This window comes from Rhinolophus hipposideros (assembly GCF_964194185.1).
Source record: "Rhinolophus hipposideros genome assembly, chromosome: 14".
In the NCBI taxonomy this organism is placed as follows: Eukaryota; Metazoa; Chordata; class Mammalia; order Chiroptera; family Rhinolophidae; genus Rhinolophus; species Rhinolophus hipposideros.
The window spans coordinates 55529302-55549705 of NC_138060.1; the positions used below are offsets into that span (position 1 = coordinate 55529302).

At 47.1% G+C, this 20404-nt stretch overlaps 1 protein-coding gene across 7 annotated transcripts in view; it reads left to right on the forward strand.

Annotated features, from left to right (window-relative positions):
- The window catches only part of MYRIP (myosin VIIA and Rab interacting protein), a 227163-nt gene that overhangs the window by 174570 nt on the left and 32189 nt on the right, over window positions 1-20404 (forward strand). For 4 of the 7 annotated variants that reach the window (XM_081072743.1, XM_081072748.1, XM_081072744.1 and 1 more), the window contains exons 9-10: window positions 6696-6849; window positions 12490-13139. In XM_081072743.1, coding sequence (XP_080928869.1) covers window positions 6696-6849; window positions 12490-13139 — 804 coding nt within the window. The remainder of the gene's footprint in view (window positions 1-6695; window positions 6850-12489; window positions 13140-20404) is intronic. The other 3 variants (XM_081072747.1, XM_081072749.1, XM_081072746.1) reach the window with 2 other exon arrangements.

Here is a 20404-nt window from a genome sequence, read left to right on the forward strand (position 1 = left end):
TCAAAACACCAGGATTCTCATCAATGGCCATTTTTAGCTCCTGTTTTGGTTTAAAGACAATACTCTGATTAGAGCTTTTAAAAACATTATCCAGAAGGAGAGCTTATACCTTACCCAGCCCTCGTGATAGGAATCCAGTGATTCCTGATTAGTGGTCTGCTTGGAAAGGCTTACCCCAAGTTCTAGCCATCCTGGTGACGAGGAAGCCAGCGCACTTCCACTGTTTGAATCCTGTCCCCATTAGTCTCCAACTGTCCATGTTAACAGACTGACAGGACGGGCTGAAGTAACCCTCAGCACCCACACTGACCACTCCAGAAGACAAGCCACAGGTACACACCCATGGGGGCTCACAGGAAGTGACTGGACCTGTCCTTGCCTCTGACGTCTTTCCCACCACATTTCACCCTTTCCTCTGTTCATCCTTGTCTCTGTCCTGTCCTCTCTTCTCTTGCCTTCAGACTTCCGTATGATATCACTCCCTGGGCCTTGACCCCGCTACAGACACCAGCCTCATACCCCTTGGCCGGGACCTCTAGCCCTTCCCCTCTAACCAGCACTATACAGGGCCAGCCTGGGGCCCTGGAGGGGTGGCACATTCAGCTCCCTCAAGTGCTCCATGCAGGTGGCTGGGCACACGGCCCACCCACATGGGCTAAGCCGATGCTTTATCCCAGCAGCTGACCCTAGTCCGCTGTGATGAAGGCGCCTTTGCTGGGACCACATCCAGGAGTTAGGACCTGAGAAGGACTGACCCTCGCCAAAGCCACCATATTGTACAACTCCAGGAGCCCCTAGAACACAGTGTGATTGGCACCCCCAGGGGTTGTGCAGCATGATGGCCACAGCTCTAGCTGCTGCTGAGGCCCCTGTGGGGAGGGGGCAGGAAAACTGTCAGTTAAGGAGAAGGCATCCCATTTGCCCATCACATGTTACTTCTTTTACTTCTCACCACAAAGTGGAGAGACACATATTATTGGACCCATTTTATAGATGAGAAAACTGCTTTAACATAATTTACCTAAGGCCACACATCTTCTGGCTGGACATCAGATACCTTTTTCCTGCTCCAAAGCCCTTGATCTAACTTATTCCTCTATAAAATGAGGTTGGTGGACTCGGTGATCGCTAAGACCCCTTTCAGCTCAGAGGTTCTAGGGCTGCACTATCCAATTCGGTGGCCACAAGACACACGTGTCTATTTAAATTTAAATGAGATACAATTAATAATTCAGTTCTTCGGTTGCACTGACCATGTTTCAGGTGCTCAGCTGTTCCTGTGGCTGGTGGCTGCTCCATGGAACAGTGCTGATATGGAACCTTTCTATCTCCCCAGAAATGTTTATTTGTCTAGGGGACTAGATAAAGGAGTGATAAGCAGAGGGTATAACGCAGAGATGTGCCCAGACACTGGCCAGAGCCTAGACACGAAGCAGCAGACCAAGTCTCGGTTCTTGGGGACCTCACAGAAGGTGGCTGTCCCGCCTTCCCATGAGCTGTGCTCACAATGGCTGCAACTCAGCGTACCTGCCCAATCCCCCTCGGGTTCTGGGTCATGGTGTCTGGCGTGGAGCCTAAGCATACGTGTACCGACCGAAAGCTCCCAGGTGGTGCCACCAGGCTGAAGGCTTGAGGATGCAATCTTTATGACACCCAATGAGGCTTCTGACTTATGGGCCATGCAGGGCCTTAAACTGTGGCATTCTGGCAGTGCTTTCCCCTTTTTCCTAGGTTCTCCAACAACCTGGGCAGGTCTGGCACAGAGAATAACTGTGCCGAATCCCAGAATGCTGCAGAGCACGCAACTCAGGCTTAACTGCAAAACCCAGGCTTAATTTATTCCCATTCGGCCAGGATTTCTCATCTATTCTCTTGAAAGAAACTTCAGTATGATTGTTCTCTTTTAATTTCCTCCATTATTGTATGTGGTTCTCTGCCAGTAGGGGAGGTCAGCGCAATCCGGCTTTCAAAGCCTTAAGATGCAATATCCTAAAAGGAACTAACTAGCTCAGGGGTTATAATTCATTTAAGGCCTGTCTCTTTGGGCGCATGTATACAAAAAGCCATCTCTCTAATAATAAGGTGATCCTATTGATGGAAAATATGGTGATAGCAAGAGCCAGGGACTAAGACGTGTCCCTGTCTGTCTGTCTCTGTCTCTGTCTCTCTCTCTCTCTCTGTCTCTCTCTCTCTCTGTCTCTCTCTGTCTCTCTCTCTCTCTCTGTCTCTGCTCTGTCGCTTTCTGTTTTCCTCAGTCTTTTCTCTTTGTGTCTCTGTCATTTTCTCGCTCACATTCGCTCTCTCCTTTGGCTCACTATAGTACAGACCTAAAGTATTATAATGATTGGATTGAGTTTAGCGGCTATGCCTAACCCTGCAAATACAAAGCAAAGCTATGTCTCGGTTGTTGATTCATCTGACCTCTATTCCTGGTCCCTTTGTGCCCAAACCCTTGATGCTAAAAACATCCTCTCCCTGTTTTATGTTGTGGGCTCCTTGACAGCAGACTATTTTGAAGCCGTGATCTGGGCCGTGGGGAGCCTGGCGGCCATGATGAGAATCATACATAGCACCAGCACCACCTGAGACATATAGGTAGAACACGGGAGTGCAGTGACTGCAAAGGAAGGGACAGTTGACCCTTGAAGAACACGGGTTTGAATTGTGCAGGTCCACTTATACCTGGATCTTTTTGCAATAAATATTGTAAATGTATTTTCCTTATGATGTTCTTAAAAACATGTTCTTTTCCCTGATTTACTTTATGGTGAGAATACAGTATGTAATACATGTAACATACAAAATAGGTGTCAGTGGACTGTTTATGTGATCAGTAAGGCTTCCAGTCAACAGCAGTCTATTAGGAGTTAAGGTTTGGGGGAGTCAAAAGTTATACACAGGTTGCCGACTGCAGGGTCGGCATCCCCAGCCCCCGTGTTGAGGGACAACTGTATAACCAAGGTAACCGACCATCATACTCTGTGTTATGCGCAGAGCCTCGGAGCCGGTGGGTAGCAGGGCTTTCGGGGTTGGAGCATGTCATCCAGGAGTGCTTGGTCCCTGGCTTTGAGGAAAGGCTCAGGCACAGCACCAAGAGGGCGGAGAAGAGCATGGTCTTGGAGCCAGACGGACCCAGGGTCAATCCCTGTCTCCACCCCCGACCACCCACGTGCTTTGGGCAGGTTATTCAACCCTGCCTCAGTTTACTCCTGCACACCCAATCCGACTGAGTGAGAGAATGGATACGTTGCACTGGCTCCGCGATAGAGCTTCATAAATGCTCTTGTTCAGACTAATATTTACTGAGTGCTTTCTATGTACCAGTTCATGACACTGATCCCTTAATGAGGAAACTGAGACTTAGAACAGCTGAAGCTTCCCAAGATCCCACACAGCGGGAGGAGCTGGCACTGACCCACCGCCTGACACACCACCCATTTCATTACTCAGTGCCTGAAGAGTTAAGAGTCGGGGCCTGTTTGAAAGCCCACATTCTCACGTGCATCCTTGTGAGGCTTTGCTGGCATGCTGACATTCCTGGACCGGTCCGCTCCACCAGCCATTCCCAGCCTTCCTCTTGGGCATAAACGTGCAGATGCTGTAACCCAGGCCAGCCCTTCCAGACATCACCAGCCTTGCTGCTGCTTTCATGGACCCTAGAGTGGGTAAGAGGAAGGGAAGAAAAGCAGAGGCTGTCGGTGTGAAAGAAAGGGTGTGCACAGAGAGCCCAGCCAGGGTTAGGAGCAAATAATCAGCTTATCCCATCATTTCCCAGGAGCCACCGAGTTTGCGCTAACTGGTGCGTAAAAGCGTTATTGTGACGCCACCTACTGGGCAGTGTGTTCATTGTAATGAATTTGTAGTGAAACCAGGTCTGGGGTCTCAGAAGGGGCGTTTTCCACCCTGTTGGAGACTATGGGCCAGCAGTGTCCTGAGACCTGTTGGAGACAGCTCTTTGGGGCCTTTTATGGTTATCAGGGTATAGTTTTTTTCTAATGTGAAACAATGGCTTGCCTGAAATAAAAGCCTGGCATCCCTAAGTCTCTCGTGAAGAACACAGATCCCATCTGTCTTCCCTGTTGGGACTTTTCATTTCTTGGTCTTGGCTTTTGTACGTTGGGGAGCATTTTTGTCCCATAAAAATAGACACCAGCTACCTCCTGGAGACACACGTGTACATACCATTTGAGCCACTACAAAATCAAACACTAAATATTATTTCCCCCTTTTTTAAACATTAAACAAGTTGGTATACGACTCTAACAGACTGTGGGAAGCATGTGATCATGCAGAAGGGGAGCCTTCTTGCCAGTTCACGTGGGAGGAGTCTCAACAGTATGTCCCCCTAAATACATGGGGGTTCATCATACAAGAATTTTTTCCTTCATTTTTAATAACTTCACTTGCCAGTTGGCCATCAGTCTTGACCTCTGTCTTCTCTGATAGCCACTTATCATTTGTCAAGGATTTAGCAAAACCCTAGGTGGCTCCCTGAAGACCCAACCCCGTGAACACCTTGGATGTTGTCAAGCATCAAAGCTGTGCAGGACCCTAGGGACGGATCGGTGCTTGTCATGCCCTGGGAGGGAAGGAAGTGACACCCGCTGCAAGCCACCTGATATGTGTGCGTGTTAGCTTGGCTCTCCTGCAAGTAAGACCTTGCTCTCCGTGATATAAGTGGGAATGACGGTGGACTTCTTATTTCTTTCTCTTACTCCCTAATTTTATCCAAGAAATGAGTAAAGAAAACCAATCAGATGATTCTGAAAACCCAGCCTGCAGCCCACCCCAAGTCACATTCACTCCACAGCAAACACTCATCTATTCCCAGTTCCATACCAGTTCCTGTGCCAAGGGCTGGGGGTGTCACCGTCAAAGGGCCTTGACTGCCCTCTGTTGCTCACAGTCTCGTGGGGACACCAGGCAAGATGTTTGCAGGAGAACGCAGTGTAGCACAGATAAGCCCAGAGGGAGCCCAGGACCCCAGCCCAGCTTGGAGAGGGGGGTTTCTCACAGACCATGGCCTGTTCGAACTGAATATACACAGAATCTTATCAAGTTGATAAGATGGGGAGAGCTCATCCACCCTGGGCCGTGTTGACCTGTGACGCTACATTGACAGGCAGGTCTGGGGGCCCCCCATGCTCTCTTCTGTCATCAGAGGGATGAGCGGCAAGCTGCAACCCTGGGTACACAGTTTAGAGGGTCCATATTTGTTCTATAAACCCATCTTCCTCCTAGATTGGCCGCAGGGTCTGGTGAGGGGGAAACAGCAGAGGTTTCCCAGGACTCTTTCTGAACCAGAACTGGCCTGTATCACCCTCTCCAACAAAATGTGCCAGCGCCCTACGTATGAGAATTCCTGGGCTGGCTGTGATGATGGGATGCTGGACCCTGATCCTCAGCTATCTCTGTCTTTTCTCACGCTGGCTAACCGTCCTTCGAGGTGAGGCTGCTGAGTGCATTGTCCTCTCCCCAAACTCCAGTCATGAAGCTCAGCATTGCCCACCCCCCGCCCCAAATATCCTGGTGCTGATATTTACTATTTGTCTTTGTTATTCTCAAACAGCTTTTTTAAGTTCTCACTTGTTATGCATTTACAGTGTGCAGGGCAAGGTTAATTTTGCACATCTTAAGAAATTAAGTCACTTGGCCAAGGTGTTGTAGCAGAGGGGATGTTGGAGCCCAGGTTCAGTTGAAGCCTGAGTCCAGCTCCAGCCACCCCAGGAGCCCTACCCACAGCTGTCCTTTTGTCTCCCGTTCTTAGCACCTGTGGTGGGAGAGGATGAAAGTTACTGGGGTGAGCACATTTCTCCCTGAGAGAGAAGGCAGTGGGGCTGCTGGCAAAGAGGTCCGCCAGCAGGTGGAGACAGACTGCTTACGGGGCCTGAGTTAGAGATGGGTACTTTATTTCATATTGCTGTCATGGATGCTTCCAGTGGCTTTGCCCTTCCCTTCTCGGCTTATCGATATAAAGAGAACAAAATAAATCACTAGTAAAAGATAATTCCTTCACTAAACAACAAAGGAAAAAAATTGGTCTCTGTTTGATGAAATTCTTTATAACATTTAAGCTTCAAATTCACTATAGATAATATTCGTAACACATATATATACATATAGGAGATACAATTTAAACATGTTTTCTGTCAGTCATTTGAAATCCCATTTCTCCCACTTCTCCTTATGTTAGACTTTATTTTTCTTTCTTTAATTCAGGCACTAAATGGGAACATGTTGCAATAGTTCTAGGCTTGTGGACTGACAATTCTTGGTTCATTTATGTGTTGCAGTATTTATGTTGTACTTACTGTTTACACTGCTGAAACTCAGGTTTGGAGTCTTCAAGGGGAAGATGCTTTCATTTCTCATCATCCATAGGTGGCCCTAAGAAATACTGCCTTGGAGAATGGTTGGCTAAAAAGGAGCCAAATGAGAATTGGCTCTGTCTGGTTCCACTACATCTATGATGCTTTTTAGAAGGCCTGGCCGGCTTGCAACAGAATAATCAGGAACCTTTCCTACCATCACATGCATTATGTACTTATTTTCAGCTTTTAAGCCTGAACATGAGAACAGCCCATGCTGTCCAACACATCTTCTCCACGCTGTACAGTGTCAGCCCCAAAGCTGAAGGCATTGCTCCAGTTACCGCGCCATTTGAGTGACCCCCTTCCCCTCTGTTCTTTCCACAGCAGTCCCAGTCTGCATTCTCACTCACCAAAGGAGAAGCCCTAACAACCCCTTCTCTGGAGGCTGCGTCAAGGCAGCTAGGGGACCAGGGCCAGCAGCCCAGGGAGGAGTTGGTGTTGCCCAGCTGGAAGAGCGTGGACAGGCTGGATGAGACAAGTAAGTGTTTTAAGCAGCATCTAGTTGGTCTGTGGGTTGCAGAAGTGCTGTTCGGAGGCTTCTCGGCTATCACATGACCACTCAGCTTTACCTCCCATCAGTCAAGTGGTGTGTGCCCATTTGGGGCAGCCGAGCCACTGAGTCACGAAGCCTATAGCACAGCACTCAGGATGTTATGTGTTTTCTGCCTAGGCAGTTTTCCTGTTGAGACCTGGGCAAGTGTGTTAACCTCGCTCGGCTGCACAGCCCACTTCAAATGCCGGGAGAATGGATGGAAACAGGACTAGCGCCCAGTCTATGGATTAGGAGGGTGTGTCTTATACAGGCCAGGAACGCTAATCCAACCCAATGACATACCTGTGGTATGTCAGTGTTCAAAGGGATTTGGGTCCCTGCATCGCTCTGGCTGTAAGAGTGTCCTTTCTGAACCCAGACGTGTTTTTCAGGGCAGCACTCACTGGTATAACACGTAAACCAACAATTGAGGTGGTTTCATGCAATCGTTTTACTTCTCATCACACAACAGCGCAATGCAGTGTCCTGGCTTTGGGAGGCCTTCAGAACCCCAAGGCTCCTTCTACCTTGTGGCTCTGTGATTCTCTAGGACCTTCTAGAGCTTTCCACTGGGTCGTTCACCTCCAGCCAGCAGATAGAGAAAGAGAGAATGGAATGTCAGTGCACCTGCTTCCTAATCACCTCAGCAATGAAATGGCATGCAAAGCATTTTCATACTCATTCCCTGGGCAAGAACTAGTCACATGGCTTCACCTCAATGCAAGGGAGTCTGGGAAATGTAGTCCAAGCTGAGCAAATGTCTCCCAGCAACATGGCTCTACCATGAAAAGGGCGGGGCACATGAGTTTTTCTCTGCCACACCGAAAGATGGCAGGACTGGTCCCTCTTCCTGCTAATTCTCTCGGAATGTACTGCCTCAACATAGGGCAATTGAATACGCCTCTCCAAAGACTCAACATCTGTGTCTTTTATAAAGCTGTCAAGTCACGTAATCCCTCACAACAAAGAGTCTCAAATTAGTTGAGTCACTTTCCCAAAGTCACACATCAGAAATCTGCAAGATGCTTGAAACCACATGAGTGACAGCAAGGATTATGAAGCCCCCATGCCCAAACCAAGTAGGTCTGTTGTGCCCCATGATTGTGGGGGTAAAGATACTCACCCCACCCTACACAAGTCAGTTCCTTTCTCACCTAGAAACACGTACTTATAATGGAAGCTAGGCATATGTGTCCTCACAAGAAGAAACCACTAAAAATATTCTCAGCCCATGTTATCTGTCAGGTCTACACCCCTTTCCTCAGCCACAAAAACAATAAACTAGCAGCAAAAATACTCATCTTAGAAATATGCTTTTAAAGATTGTGCTATCACTTCTACTCCCTAAGGGAAAAGATTTAACTAGCAGCTTTAAGCAAATTCCAGTGTTATCACAGTGCAAAGAATAAAAAGACGCTAAATATGTTTTCAGTCATTCTAAAGATTTTCCAAAAGAGACTGTTTTCATGTTAACCTTTCAGTACCTACCAGTGGAAACTGCAAAGATTCTGTGAGCACACAAAATTTTCTTTGTTTATGTCTGTGGCTTTTGATTTTGTTTTTTAAGTGCATTTTTCCTTTCTAGATATGCTTTCCCTCCCCCCCCATCCATATCTGCCTAACATATCCATATATATCCATATTCATTCATTCATTCATCCATTCATTCATATGTTTTTTTTCACTGTCACCATGTTTTGAAAATTTTCAGAGAAGGGACTCTTAGATGAGAATATCATATAATAGAGCTTCAATAAACAATAATAACTACCTTTGGAAAATCACGTTACGATGCAGTGTCCACCTGCAGGCGCTATTGTATTTATTCCTTCCCAGCATTACTGTCGTCATCTGTGTGGCAGATAAAAACCTTGAGGGGCAGTGAGGGTAAGTGACAAGATCTCACCGCTTGTGGGAGCATATCTGGTCCTCAGACACAAACAGAGTGACTCCAGTTTGCAGATTTTTTTCAACTCATGCCCGATAATGTGTCTCCGCACCATAAAGACAAACGAACAAGGATAAAAACAGCATTTCAAAATTCAAACGTACAAACTGATAAACTTAAAGGGTATTATAAAAACTTCTAAAAGACACTCAATTTCACAAAATCGTTCCCCACTGATTTAGGAGCATGCCAGATACATTGGCAGAGGATTTTGGTTTTCTAAACATGACTTTGTGTGTAATTCACTGTAAAATAACATCTGCATGTAATTTATCAGTTGTGTAAGAACATAAAACTTAGTTCAACAACATCAAACACACACACAAAAAGATTTCATACACTGCCCCAAATCCATGCAGCTCTCAGGATGAAGATTTTAAAAATTGTGTTTAAAATCAATAAATAAAGCTCTTGTGTAGAAAACGGCTGGCTTTTCTGAGCACTGCTCGGCCCTTGACGTGGTAAAATGCCCAGGGCAACCCCAGCGGTCCTGACAGATGTCTGATATGTTTCCAGGAGGCAGATTACTCCCAGGCATCACGGCTTAGTTCTCAGCAGAGCGGAAATGTAGGACAGACAAGGCCCAGAGGTGAAGGTCATCTCAGAAGGTTCATGTCCACTGGGCTCTTTTCGGCAGTTCTGTTTCTGGCTTGTGGGGAAAGGGGGTTCTGGAGCCTGGTAGTCCCCAGCTGGGGTCAGCTGGAGGGACACTGCGGGCCGAGTAGACCACAGCAACTCCACTCTGGGTCTTGACGGGGCTTATAGCAGTGGATGCATCTCCCCCACACCATCTTCATTGTCTCGACCTTGACTGAGCATTGACTGTGCACAGCTGAGAACTAATGATCAGGGGACAGTCCCTGCTCTTGAGTTACTCAGTCACTATTGTCTGCACACGCATGAAAGAGTGGGAACGTGGGGAAAGCAGAGGAGGGAGAGGGGTCGGATCCCAGGGGGCGTCCCCAGGGGACAAAGGGAATGTCTACTGGAGCGCAGGTATGGTGTTTAGCAGTTCTGACGATGCCGCTTGACAACCAAGGTTTTCAGAGGGTTGGGTATTCATGGAGACATCTGTGCTTTTGCTGAGCTAGAAGTTGGCCAACTCCTAGCTTCCCCAGAGGAACATGGCAACCTGGGATTGTAAAAGATGGGAGAGAGGAGCGTGCAGTGGGCTGCATTCCCCCCCCATCATGTAGTGGGTGTGGGAGGTCCACCCTGGAGACAGGCCCCGAGTGGTGTCAGCAGGGGTCTTTCCGCTGGCTTCCTCCCATGGCCTCAGAGAAGTTGCAGATGGTGGAGCTCATTGAGAGCCTCACAGGGGAGCCCAGTCTTGCTTCTGCAGCCTCTGGGGGCCTGTGATCATTAACGAGGAGTTTTGACAAGCCCAGGATGGGTTCCAGAACTGGCTGGGGGCTTGGGGTACAGCAGCGAAGAAGAGGGGGCCCTGCCTTCAAGGAGCTCTCCATTGGGGTTGGGAGCAGGGTGGACAACCAAAAAATAAACCATAATGGAGTTTAAGAGTTAAAGAATGAAGTTTTTCAGCAAAGCTCAGAGAACAGAGTAGCCGGCTCCTCCAGTAAAGAAGGAAGGCCCAAGGTGCCTCGGGGGACCAGTGTCAGAGCATCTGGCAGGACCCTGCCTGGCATTCTGTCACAGCTGCAGGTCTCCATTCCAGGCGCTGGTGTCCCAGGAAGTGGTTCCTCCAAAGCCCTGGTCCCCATCGCTCACCCCCAGGGAGTCCTGCAAGATTCCTGATACAGGAAAACAGCTTCTGTTGGCAGCTGCTATGCCAGAGGCCGCAGTGTTGGGCCAGGTACCCATAGCTGAAGGAGAGCCAGGTCCTCTGACTCCCCATCCCCGGGCCCATGGGCAGAAAATATTTTTTTGTTTGCCTTCAGCCAAAATAAGACAAAGCCACTTTGACCTCTGGCATGCTGGTCCCCGCCGGGGTCCCAGCCACCAGTCATCACGGATGCTCTGGGTAGAACTGAGCCCAGTTTAGGCCAGTCCAGACCATGACCCCGGACTGAGACCCACCCCAGCCTGCTCCCGCAGCGCCTGACAGCTGGCCGAGGGCTTCCTGTCTTAACCAGGAGCTTCCTGGGAGTCGGACAAAGATGCAGCCTGTCCCACCTCGACCAGTTACGGGCTCTGTGACCTTTGACTAGTTCTTGTGACCTTTGACTAGTTATTGTGACCTTTGACTAGTTAGTTACCTTTGTTTTCCCCATCTATAAAATGAGGTTGGAAATAGCGACCTCTTTCTGCCTCCGGCCCTTTCCGGAATGAGGCATGTGCCCTGAGTTGAAAATAAGCAGAGCAGAAAAAAAACTGTTCTTCTTCCGTGGCTCACACAGAACACGTCTGTGACCAGATGTGCCAGGTTTTTCTCCAAACCAACCGGTTCTGTAACACCAGCTGGGTGTCCTACAATTCAGTTCAGTTCTGACACTACTTACCTGGAGTTAACGTCACGTCTCACCGTTAAAGGTTCAGCTAGCCCTGCATGACTTCAGATGCCAATTGCGAGTCCCAGGTTACACCTGGACTTTGGCCAACCCGCTATAAATCGGGGCTCCTGTGACCCACTCCTCGTGTTCAGAGATTTGCTAGAGCCCTCACAGATCTCAGAGGAACACTTGCCCATGTTTACTGGTTTGTTATATAATAATGGATATGATAAAGCATACAGATGGGCAGCCAGGTGAAGAGGGGTCCCCAGCACAGGAGCTTCTGTCCCCGGGGACTTGGGGTGCACCACCCTCCTGGCACATGGGTGTGCTCACCAACCCAGAAGCTCTCTAAACCCCAACTTTGGGTATTTTTGTGGAGGCTGCATCAGGTAGGCATAACCCATTGTTAACTCATTTTCTAACCCGTCTCTCCTCTCTGAAGAATACGGGAGAGGGCTAAAAATTTTAAGTTTCTAATCACGACCAGGTCTGTCTCGTGACCAGCCCTCATCCCAGAGCCATTCATGGTTGCCTCATTAGAACAAAAATTTCCAAGGAATTTAAGAGTTCTAGGTCAGGAAATGGGGTCAAAGACCAAATACTAGCAGGACACAGAGACAGAGACCTGTGTGTGTGTGTGTACACACATGAATCTTATTATTTCACACATGCCATCTCACGACACTCGTATGAGATTTGTAAAATTGCCAAGGGCAGGTATATTTGACCTGTACGGTAGACCAGGGCAGGTAGTAGAATCATCTCCCATCCAACCGGGAGAAACAGAATCTAAGAGGCAAAAACCGTGGCCCAAGTTCAAAGAGCCAGAACCTGGGGCTGCCAACAGCAGCTTTCTCCTCTCCCCTCTACACCCAAGTCCATCTAGGGCAGGAGTGGGACAATTCTCAGGAGACTAAGGTAACCGTCTGCTCAGGTAGACATTAAATCGGAGTCAGAGCTGAGTTTCTCTCCACCCGTGAAGCACTGGGGACCTGTGAGGCCTCAAGGCTCTTCCTGAGGACCTTGAAACCTGCCCCCCAATGAGGTGTGTCCCTCTGGACTTCTAGAGTCAGCTGCTCCCCAAGACCCCCAGGAACCAGTCGTGGGAAAGGGACAGATGGCAACCTCACCTTGCTCTAAGGTGGTAACAGCCCGCTCTGGTTTCTGTCTCTCTCCCACCTGCAGACCTGGCCCCCATTTTGCAGAGTCCCGATGGGAACTGGATGGCCCTGAAGGACGGCAGCCTGCCCGCTCCCCGCCTGCTGGCCACACCTAAGAGTGGCGCGTTTCAGGCCCTGGAGGCGGCCTCCAGCGTGGCATCTGCTTATGAGGAGATGGGCTCTGACAGTGAGGAAGGCTTTGACTGGGCTGAGGCCTTGAGCAGGCTGTGCCCACGGCCCCAGGGCCTGTCCAGACACCTCCTGCCTCAGCCTGCGCAGGCGCAAGGCATGGACCAAGGGCCCTCAGCCACCTTTGCCTCCTCCAGGCTCTCCCCCAACCCTGAGGCCACATGCTCTGACTCGGAGACCTCGTCGGCAGGCTCCTCCCGGGAAGCTGGCCGGCGGGCCAGACTGTCCTGGTTGCAGAGGAAGGCCCCCAGGCCCCCTGCAGCTGAGAAGATACGCTTACAGGGAGAGTTGGACGTGAACTTCAACCCTCAGGCAGCCAGCAGGGAGACCTCGGACAGCAGCGAGCCTGAGGAGGCCCCCCACGCTGCAGACCGCAGGGCCAGGAGGTGGAGACGGGCCCGAGTGGGCTCGGAGGAGCCAAGCAAGGAACTGCCTTCCCCTGGCGCCCATACCCAGAAGCTGGACACACGTCAGGTAATGAAATGGGTGCGTACACGTGCACACACACTTTCCAGTAGCCTGTGCCCTCCTCCACGCACGAGTGGCATAGAGAGCCCTAGGTTAAGAATCTACAGACCCAGATTCTCATTTTGACTTTTGCTGCCAAGTAGCTGGGTGACCGAGACGGGTCACACCAACTCTCTGGGGTTCCACGCCTTCCTCTTAGACATGAGAACTTCAAGTTCAAAGTGGATTTGCACAGTGTGGCCCTCAACCAGCACCATCAGCACTAACAGGGAACTTGTTAGAAATGCAGATTCTCAGGCCCCACCCCAGATCTGCTCAATCAAAAACCCCGGGAATGGAGCCCAGGCATCTCTCTTGTACTAAGCTCGCCTGGTGATTCTGCTGTGTGTTAAAGTTTGAGGGCCACTGGCTTAGGCTTAAGGGAATGGGGTCTAGAGTCAGCCTTGCTGGGTTGAAAACAGCTTTGTGACCTTGGGCAAGGCATCCCTCTAGGTCTCAGGTTCCTCATCTATACACTGGAAATAATAGTCGAACCCACTTCAAAGAATGGTTGAGATGAGTGAAAATGATAATGTTTATAAAGAGCTGAGCGTTGTCCTAGACACAGCACAAGGATTCAGTACATGTGATTTCAATATTATAATTTAGGGCCCAATTTCCTAACGTTCTGTGATCCTTTAGTCCACAGCACACCCCGTCTCAGAATCCTAAATGTCTCTGCCCACGTGGTCTCGTTCATGGATTCCCTTTAAGAATATGATTAAAGTTACAGACTCTCTTCCTAGAAAAAAATGTACCTGCCCCCCCCCACACACACAGACATTTTTCTTACACTTTTAGGAGTTTATATTCTCTAAATACACGCTGCTCGTTCCCAGATCTATGCTGTGCCTTTGCCCTCACCTCTTCCTGGCGAAGGGCTGTGATCACCATGGACTGAATACTAAGCTTTGTGGAGCCCACTCTGGCCTTCCCATAGTAATATTTTATAAACTCCAAAGTGACACACGTAGCCAGGGAAGTTTAATGACCTTATGTAAGCAACGCATTGTAGTATTTGAAACTGAGAGTCTTATGGGAGATACAGTTATGTTGCTTCTGTCTTCTATTGGGACATCCTGGTCATTCACACCCATTCCTATCAACTTGACGTTTTCCACTCCTGGAGAAACCACACCCACTTCCCGAATGTCACTGCGTCTTCAGCAGTACCCAGCTACCATGCCCTGCAGTCGTAGTTTGGGTTCCACCAAAAGCAGGTCCTGAGTCGAGGATTTGGATGTAGGTTTGTTGTGGGAGGAGATCCTTGGAAGCCCATGAGGGAGACAGGGAAGTGAGAAAGGCCAATTAAAGCACGCGATAGGCAAGTAGGGCCCCATCCTACCAGGAACTCTCTGAGACGCCATGTGATCACAGCTCAGAATTCTCCCACTAGGAGACACAGTCTCCCATCTCCCATTAGTGGAGAGTGGTCCCACCCAGAGTGGGCATTGACTCCATACACAGCTAGGTTTGCACGAATGCTACCTGAGAAATTCCTCAGATGGAGAAGAAGAGAGACCCAGGTGGGAAACTATCAGTGGGCCATCCCTCACGGCCGCAGGCAACTCATGCAGATCCAGGGAGATACAGGCTGGGGGTGTCACCTTCATCTGCTACAGTGACCTTCCATGAGTGTGTGAGCCACATCCCTGATCCCGGGGCCCCCAAGAAAATAGCTGTAGACTCAAAGATCCTCAGGTCACAGACTGTGGCATCAGGCCTGCCTGCCCTGCTAATACACTGCCTAGAAAAAGTCCTTGATTTGGTCCAAGCTCTCATTTTCTCCTCTGTCAAATAGGATCATTACAAATCTGCCTCTTGGGATTGTCGTGATGATAGAGTAGAAATACCAAGTTCTGTGCAACTATGAATCATTGGTACCTAGCTCAAATGGACACTCTTTTCCTCTGGGTAACTTCCCTCAGGGATATTCTTGTCTGCATGATTCATGCACAGGTATGAAATGCCACCTATCTATCAGAACTAGGTGCCTAACACTCCCTATTTATTCTGAAATGGCTTGAAAGTTGTCTTTGGGTGTTAATTTTTGCCAGGCATCAACAAGGAGAAGGCAAGGCCCACAGAAAGGCGCTGGGACCAGTTATCAGCCTCCCTGGCAGTGTCCTCTCCTCCCCACTAGGGGGCGATGGCGTTGCACTTCTGTGGACTTCAAAACTGGCTGTCGTGGTCCTCCCTCCTGTTTAGTTTACTAGTGTAGTTCTCTTCTCAAAAGAAAAAAATATATTTTTAATTATAAAAATATAATTAAACTGCATATTTTTTAAAGATTTTATTGGGGAAGGGGAACAGGACTTTATTGGGGAACAGTGTGTACTTCCAGGACATTTTTCCAAGGCAAATGTTGTCCTTTCAGTCTTAGTTGTGGAGGGTGCTGTTCAGTTTCAAGTTGTTGTCCTTTCAGTCTTAGTTGTGGAGGGCGCAGCTCAGCTCCAGGTCCAGTTGCCGTTGCTAGTTGTAGGGGACACAGCCCACCATCCCTTGTGGGAGTCGAAACTGGCAACCTTGTGGTTGAGAGGACGCGCTCCAACCAACTGAGCCATCCGGGAGCTCAGCGGCAGCTCAGCTCAAGGTGCCCTGTTCAATCTTAGTTGCAGGGGGCAAAGCCCACCATCCCTTGCGGGACTCGAGGAATTGAACTGGCAACCTTGTGGTTGAGAGCCCACTGGCCCATGTGGGAATCGAACCAACAGCCTTCGGAGTTAGGAGCATGGAGCTCCAACCGCCTGAGCCACCGGGCCGGCCCTTAAACTGCATATTTTTAAATTATAAATTTTAAAACAGCCAGATATAGTTCCCCTTGATCACAATCCTAAATCCCTGTCATCTCCCCCAAATTCACTATAGTTGTATTTGTGCATTCATATCCGTAGAGTATATTTAGAAATATAGTTCTGTAAATATATCTGTGTGTAATCAAGATCAGCATCTTACTCTCCATATTCTTCTGTCCCCTTCTCTTAACAATAAGTGATAGAGAAATCAGCACATATAGGACTACATACACATCGTACCTGCAAAAGATTACATCGCATGGTCCCCAAGAGGAGCCTGGGAGTGGGAGTAATCCACCCAGAGTGCAAGTAACAAGGGTGCATTATCTGTAGAGAATTTTTAAACAAAAATAAATCTATTAAATTCAGTCTTTTCATTATCACTTTGCACCACGCACAGAACATTCTAAGCAATGCTAGTGATAAAAGACTTTTTTCCTGTTGGGACAGGGTGCTCCCATTGTCCACCCAACCTTCTGCTACATGGTGGGGAGGAATCAACAGTCAATTGTTCCATGATGATGGATGTTTAAACTTTCCAGTGGTTGATATTGCAAACAGGACTGCAGAGAATTTCATTGTGGAAGCCTCTTTATACAAGTACAGGAAGTAGAATTGCTGACTTGAGGCATATATGCATCTTTAATTTTAATGAGTATTGCCAAATTAAGCTCCCAAAACCGCAGAGCAATTTACATACCCACAGAACTGTTAGAGTATGTTTTCTCCTATTGTCAACAGTACTTAGTTTGTGCTGTCAGTCTGTTAGATTGTTGCCAACTGTATGGGAGGAAAAATATATTTCTCGTTAGTTAACATTTTCATGGTTACTACTGAGGTTGAGCATTTTTTCCTATATTTAAAGCTATTTGCATTTTTTCTCCTGTGAAAGAAGATGGCATGAAATCTGTGGGTCTGTATCTTTTTTCTTCCAACACTTCAAAGCTGATAATCTTTGTGTTGGATGGAAGCCTGAAAATAGACTAATTTTTCCTTTACATATAACATTTGTCTCTTCTCTTCGAAGTTTGTTTGATTTGTTGTATCTTTAAAAAGCAAACGGTTTGCCAGAATGGTAGGTGTGTGCTCATTTTATGCTGTGGCACATAATATAGACACACTCAGGTACTTTTTCAACTCAGGAGCATTTTATTCTGTCACTGTGACTATTACTTCTTCCAGGCCACCCATAATTCCTATGTTGAATCTCGATTCTCTGTCTTCCGTGTCTGTGATATTCTCTTAACTGTTTTCCTGCTTTGATGTTTTGCCTCAACCTTCTAGGAAACCTTCCCAAGTTCATCCTCCACATCACTCATTTCTTTTCCCAAGATACACTCTGCTGTTAACTCTCCGATTGCAGGTTCTAATCCTGCTGCTGTGTTGTCAGTCTTTCTTCAACCTTTTGTCTCATCCATCTCCCCTTTTCATCTCATCCTTTAGTCTTTTAGTCTGGGTGCTTGTCCCTTATAATGTTCTACTCCTCTCCATCGACTCTTTGTTTTATTACTGCCTAATGAAAATGCGAAACTGCGATCAGACATTGGGTCCTGGTTGTTAGCAAAATTTGTGTGATGTGTTTAAGCTAACTTTTGCTTTTTCGCTCTGCAGTATTTTTCCATAGGTTCATGTGAACCTTTTCTGAGTCATTCTTGAATGAGGATAATGCTTTCCCCACCCTGTTCTTTGCCAATAGCTAGCATACTCAAGTCATTTCCCCTCTGCTCGCTTAAGATAGGAGTTTTTCCTACTCTCATTGTCTTGCTCTGTGTTTTTGAACATAGAGCAATGACTTGTGTCCAGATGGCTAAGAACTAGCTGCAGTACTGAACATGCATATGTTGAATAAATGAGTGAATGAATGAATGGAAAACAACAAAAACCACTGTACACTTCTACATGGCTTTTGTAGTCTCCACCCTAGGGCTTTACATTTCCTGGCCATACTTCCTAGATGTAGCTTGTCACTATGGCTAGTTCTTCCCTCTACCCACTTGCAGGTTTGGGGGAAATACATTTTCTAAGTGGCCATAAAGTGGAGCAGGATTAAGGAGGGTTAAAAGTTAGGCTTATCTTTGGATGCTTAAAAAGCCCTCCTACCACAATAGAAGGCTCAGAAGTTGTGTGTGTGTTTGTTTTATGATGATCATTTATCTTATATTTACTTAACATTGAAGCTGGGTGAATATTGGTGGGGAGAGTCAACGATTATTCTGAATACAGCAGGTTCTTTGAACAACATAGTTTTGTTCAATGTCATTTCATTATAACGATGAGAATTTTAAAAAATCGATTCCCAGCCATGGCCACAGTCTGTGTGGAGTTTGCGCATTCTCCCCACCCGTGCATGGGTTTTGTCCAGGTACTCTGGTTTCCTCCCAAATCCCAAAAATGTGCATCTGAGGTGAACTGGTGTTCTACATTGTCCCAGTATGAGTGAGTGTGGGGATGTGTGAGGCGATGGAAGGGCGTCCTGTCCAGGGTGGGTTTCCTCCTTGTACCCTGAGCTGCTGGGAGAGGGTCCAGCCCCCTGTGACCCTGAACTAGAATAACTGGATGGGAAAAAATTATCTTACTTGTTTTTATTAATCTTTCTTAAATGTATGTATAGCTCACATTTGTTTCAATGTTTAATATTAGAAGTGTTTGGGGTCTTTCTTTGATGATGGTTTTGTGACCAGAAACATGCTGTAGGAACTTACCTCTTATTTATGTCAATTAGCCTACAGTAAAATTGGTTTCATTATGCGTTATTTCGCTTAAGGTCACAGTTCCCAAGAACCTATCAACAACGCTAAGTGAGGACTTACTGTACCTATTTTTCTTTGGAAATGTAACTATTTGTTAACCTATTTGATAAATATTACACGGCCAAATATTACTAAGTTACTTTTGAAGCTCTGGTGGCTTTTGATAATGATGCTTCCATCCATGTGTACGGTATCACTTTTCCTGGGTATCAGATCCCAAAGTCCTTATTGAACTCTAGGATCATCATTTAGCATTAATACAATTTTCAATTTAAGTAAAGCTTGAGGTGTATCCTGACAACTTTTAGGGTTCCATTTTTAAAGATTCTGCTCAGGTATCACCTATCCCAATTTCTCTTCTGTGACACCATCCACTTCAATCAACTGGGCGAGTCTTCCTTCTCAAAGTCTCACCAAACCCTCACATGTTGTACCCTAGGGTGTTACAATGATCTAGTTAGATGTTCCTCTCTCCACCAAGCTGTGGATTCCACCAGCGCAGGAATGTTTGTCACTCTCACTTTTGAGCTTCGGTGGCCAGCGCAGAGCCCAGCAGAAAGTAGGTACTCAATGCTTGTTTGCCAAATGTGAACTGAATCACCATTGGCTAATTCTTCATGAGTTCTCATGTGATAGAGACTTAGGCCAAAGCTAAAGAAAAGCAAACCAGAATTAAGATGAATCAACAGTTCAGTGTTAAATCTGTTGAGTAAGATGGTAAGAGAAGGTTAGCAGGTGTGCGTTTGTACCACAACAGCAGCAGCCGCACCGTTTGATAGGTAAAGCTCAGTTCCTTAGGCTGATGCTTATCCCTCTGAGGTCTGATCCAGGCCTGTTTTCTTCTTTCCTCCAAGCTCCCCAGTCTCTCCCTTTCTAAGCCTTTTTCCTCTAACTACATCAAGCATGCTGGGTCTTATTGGTCCTGCTGCTTCCTCAAAAATGCCTCACCTCATGTCTACCTATTAAAATGGTCTTCATCTTTCAGGAATCTTCTCAGAGGCCATTCTTCCTCTAGAGCTTCCCTGTATCACCCAAAGGAATTCCTCCTTCTCAAGCATGCTGACAGCACTGGTCACATCTCATGAGGCCTCATCATTGATTCTTGCTCAGGACCAGAAAATAATAGTCCTTTCCAATGGACCCTTTTTCTTTTATTAATCCAGTGGTTCTTTTTCTTGTTTCTATAATCTGTTTCCTTCTAAACACCTTTAGGTAGGCAGGTTTCTTCAGCATTTGTCCACAAACTGTATAAAGCAAGTTTGATACACAGACATTGTAAAGAATGAAAGAATCTGTCACACATCTTTTTAGCAAAGCAGGATTGTCCAGATTCTTGTTGTAAAATGTGCGATGAAGTCCTTCTTGTTGAATGAAATGAAATGAAACTAAATGAAAATACCATTACTTTCTTTTGTCTCTAGGAATACACTGTTTACTCACTGATTCTTGAGTTTGAGATAATTCACCTCGGACACTATCATCTGAAGACTCTTAGTCTGAGGTCTGATGTATATAATCAACTTCACCATCATTTGAATTCGTCTTCAGAGTCATCTACTGAAATGTTTTTCTCTGTCAGATTTTTCTTTGCCATTATGAAATTTTGAATTCTCAACTGTATGCAATGAGCTAAAAGCCGACTCAGAGTGGTGATGATTTATTTCGCTATTGAATCATCCTTGTGGGCAATTCTATGTTT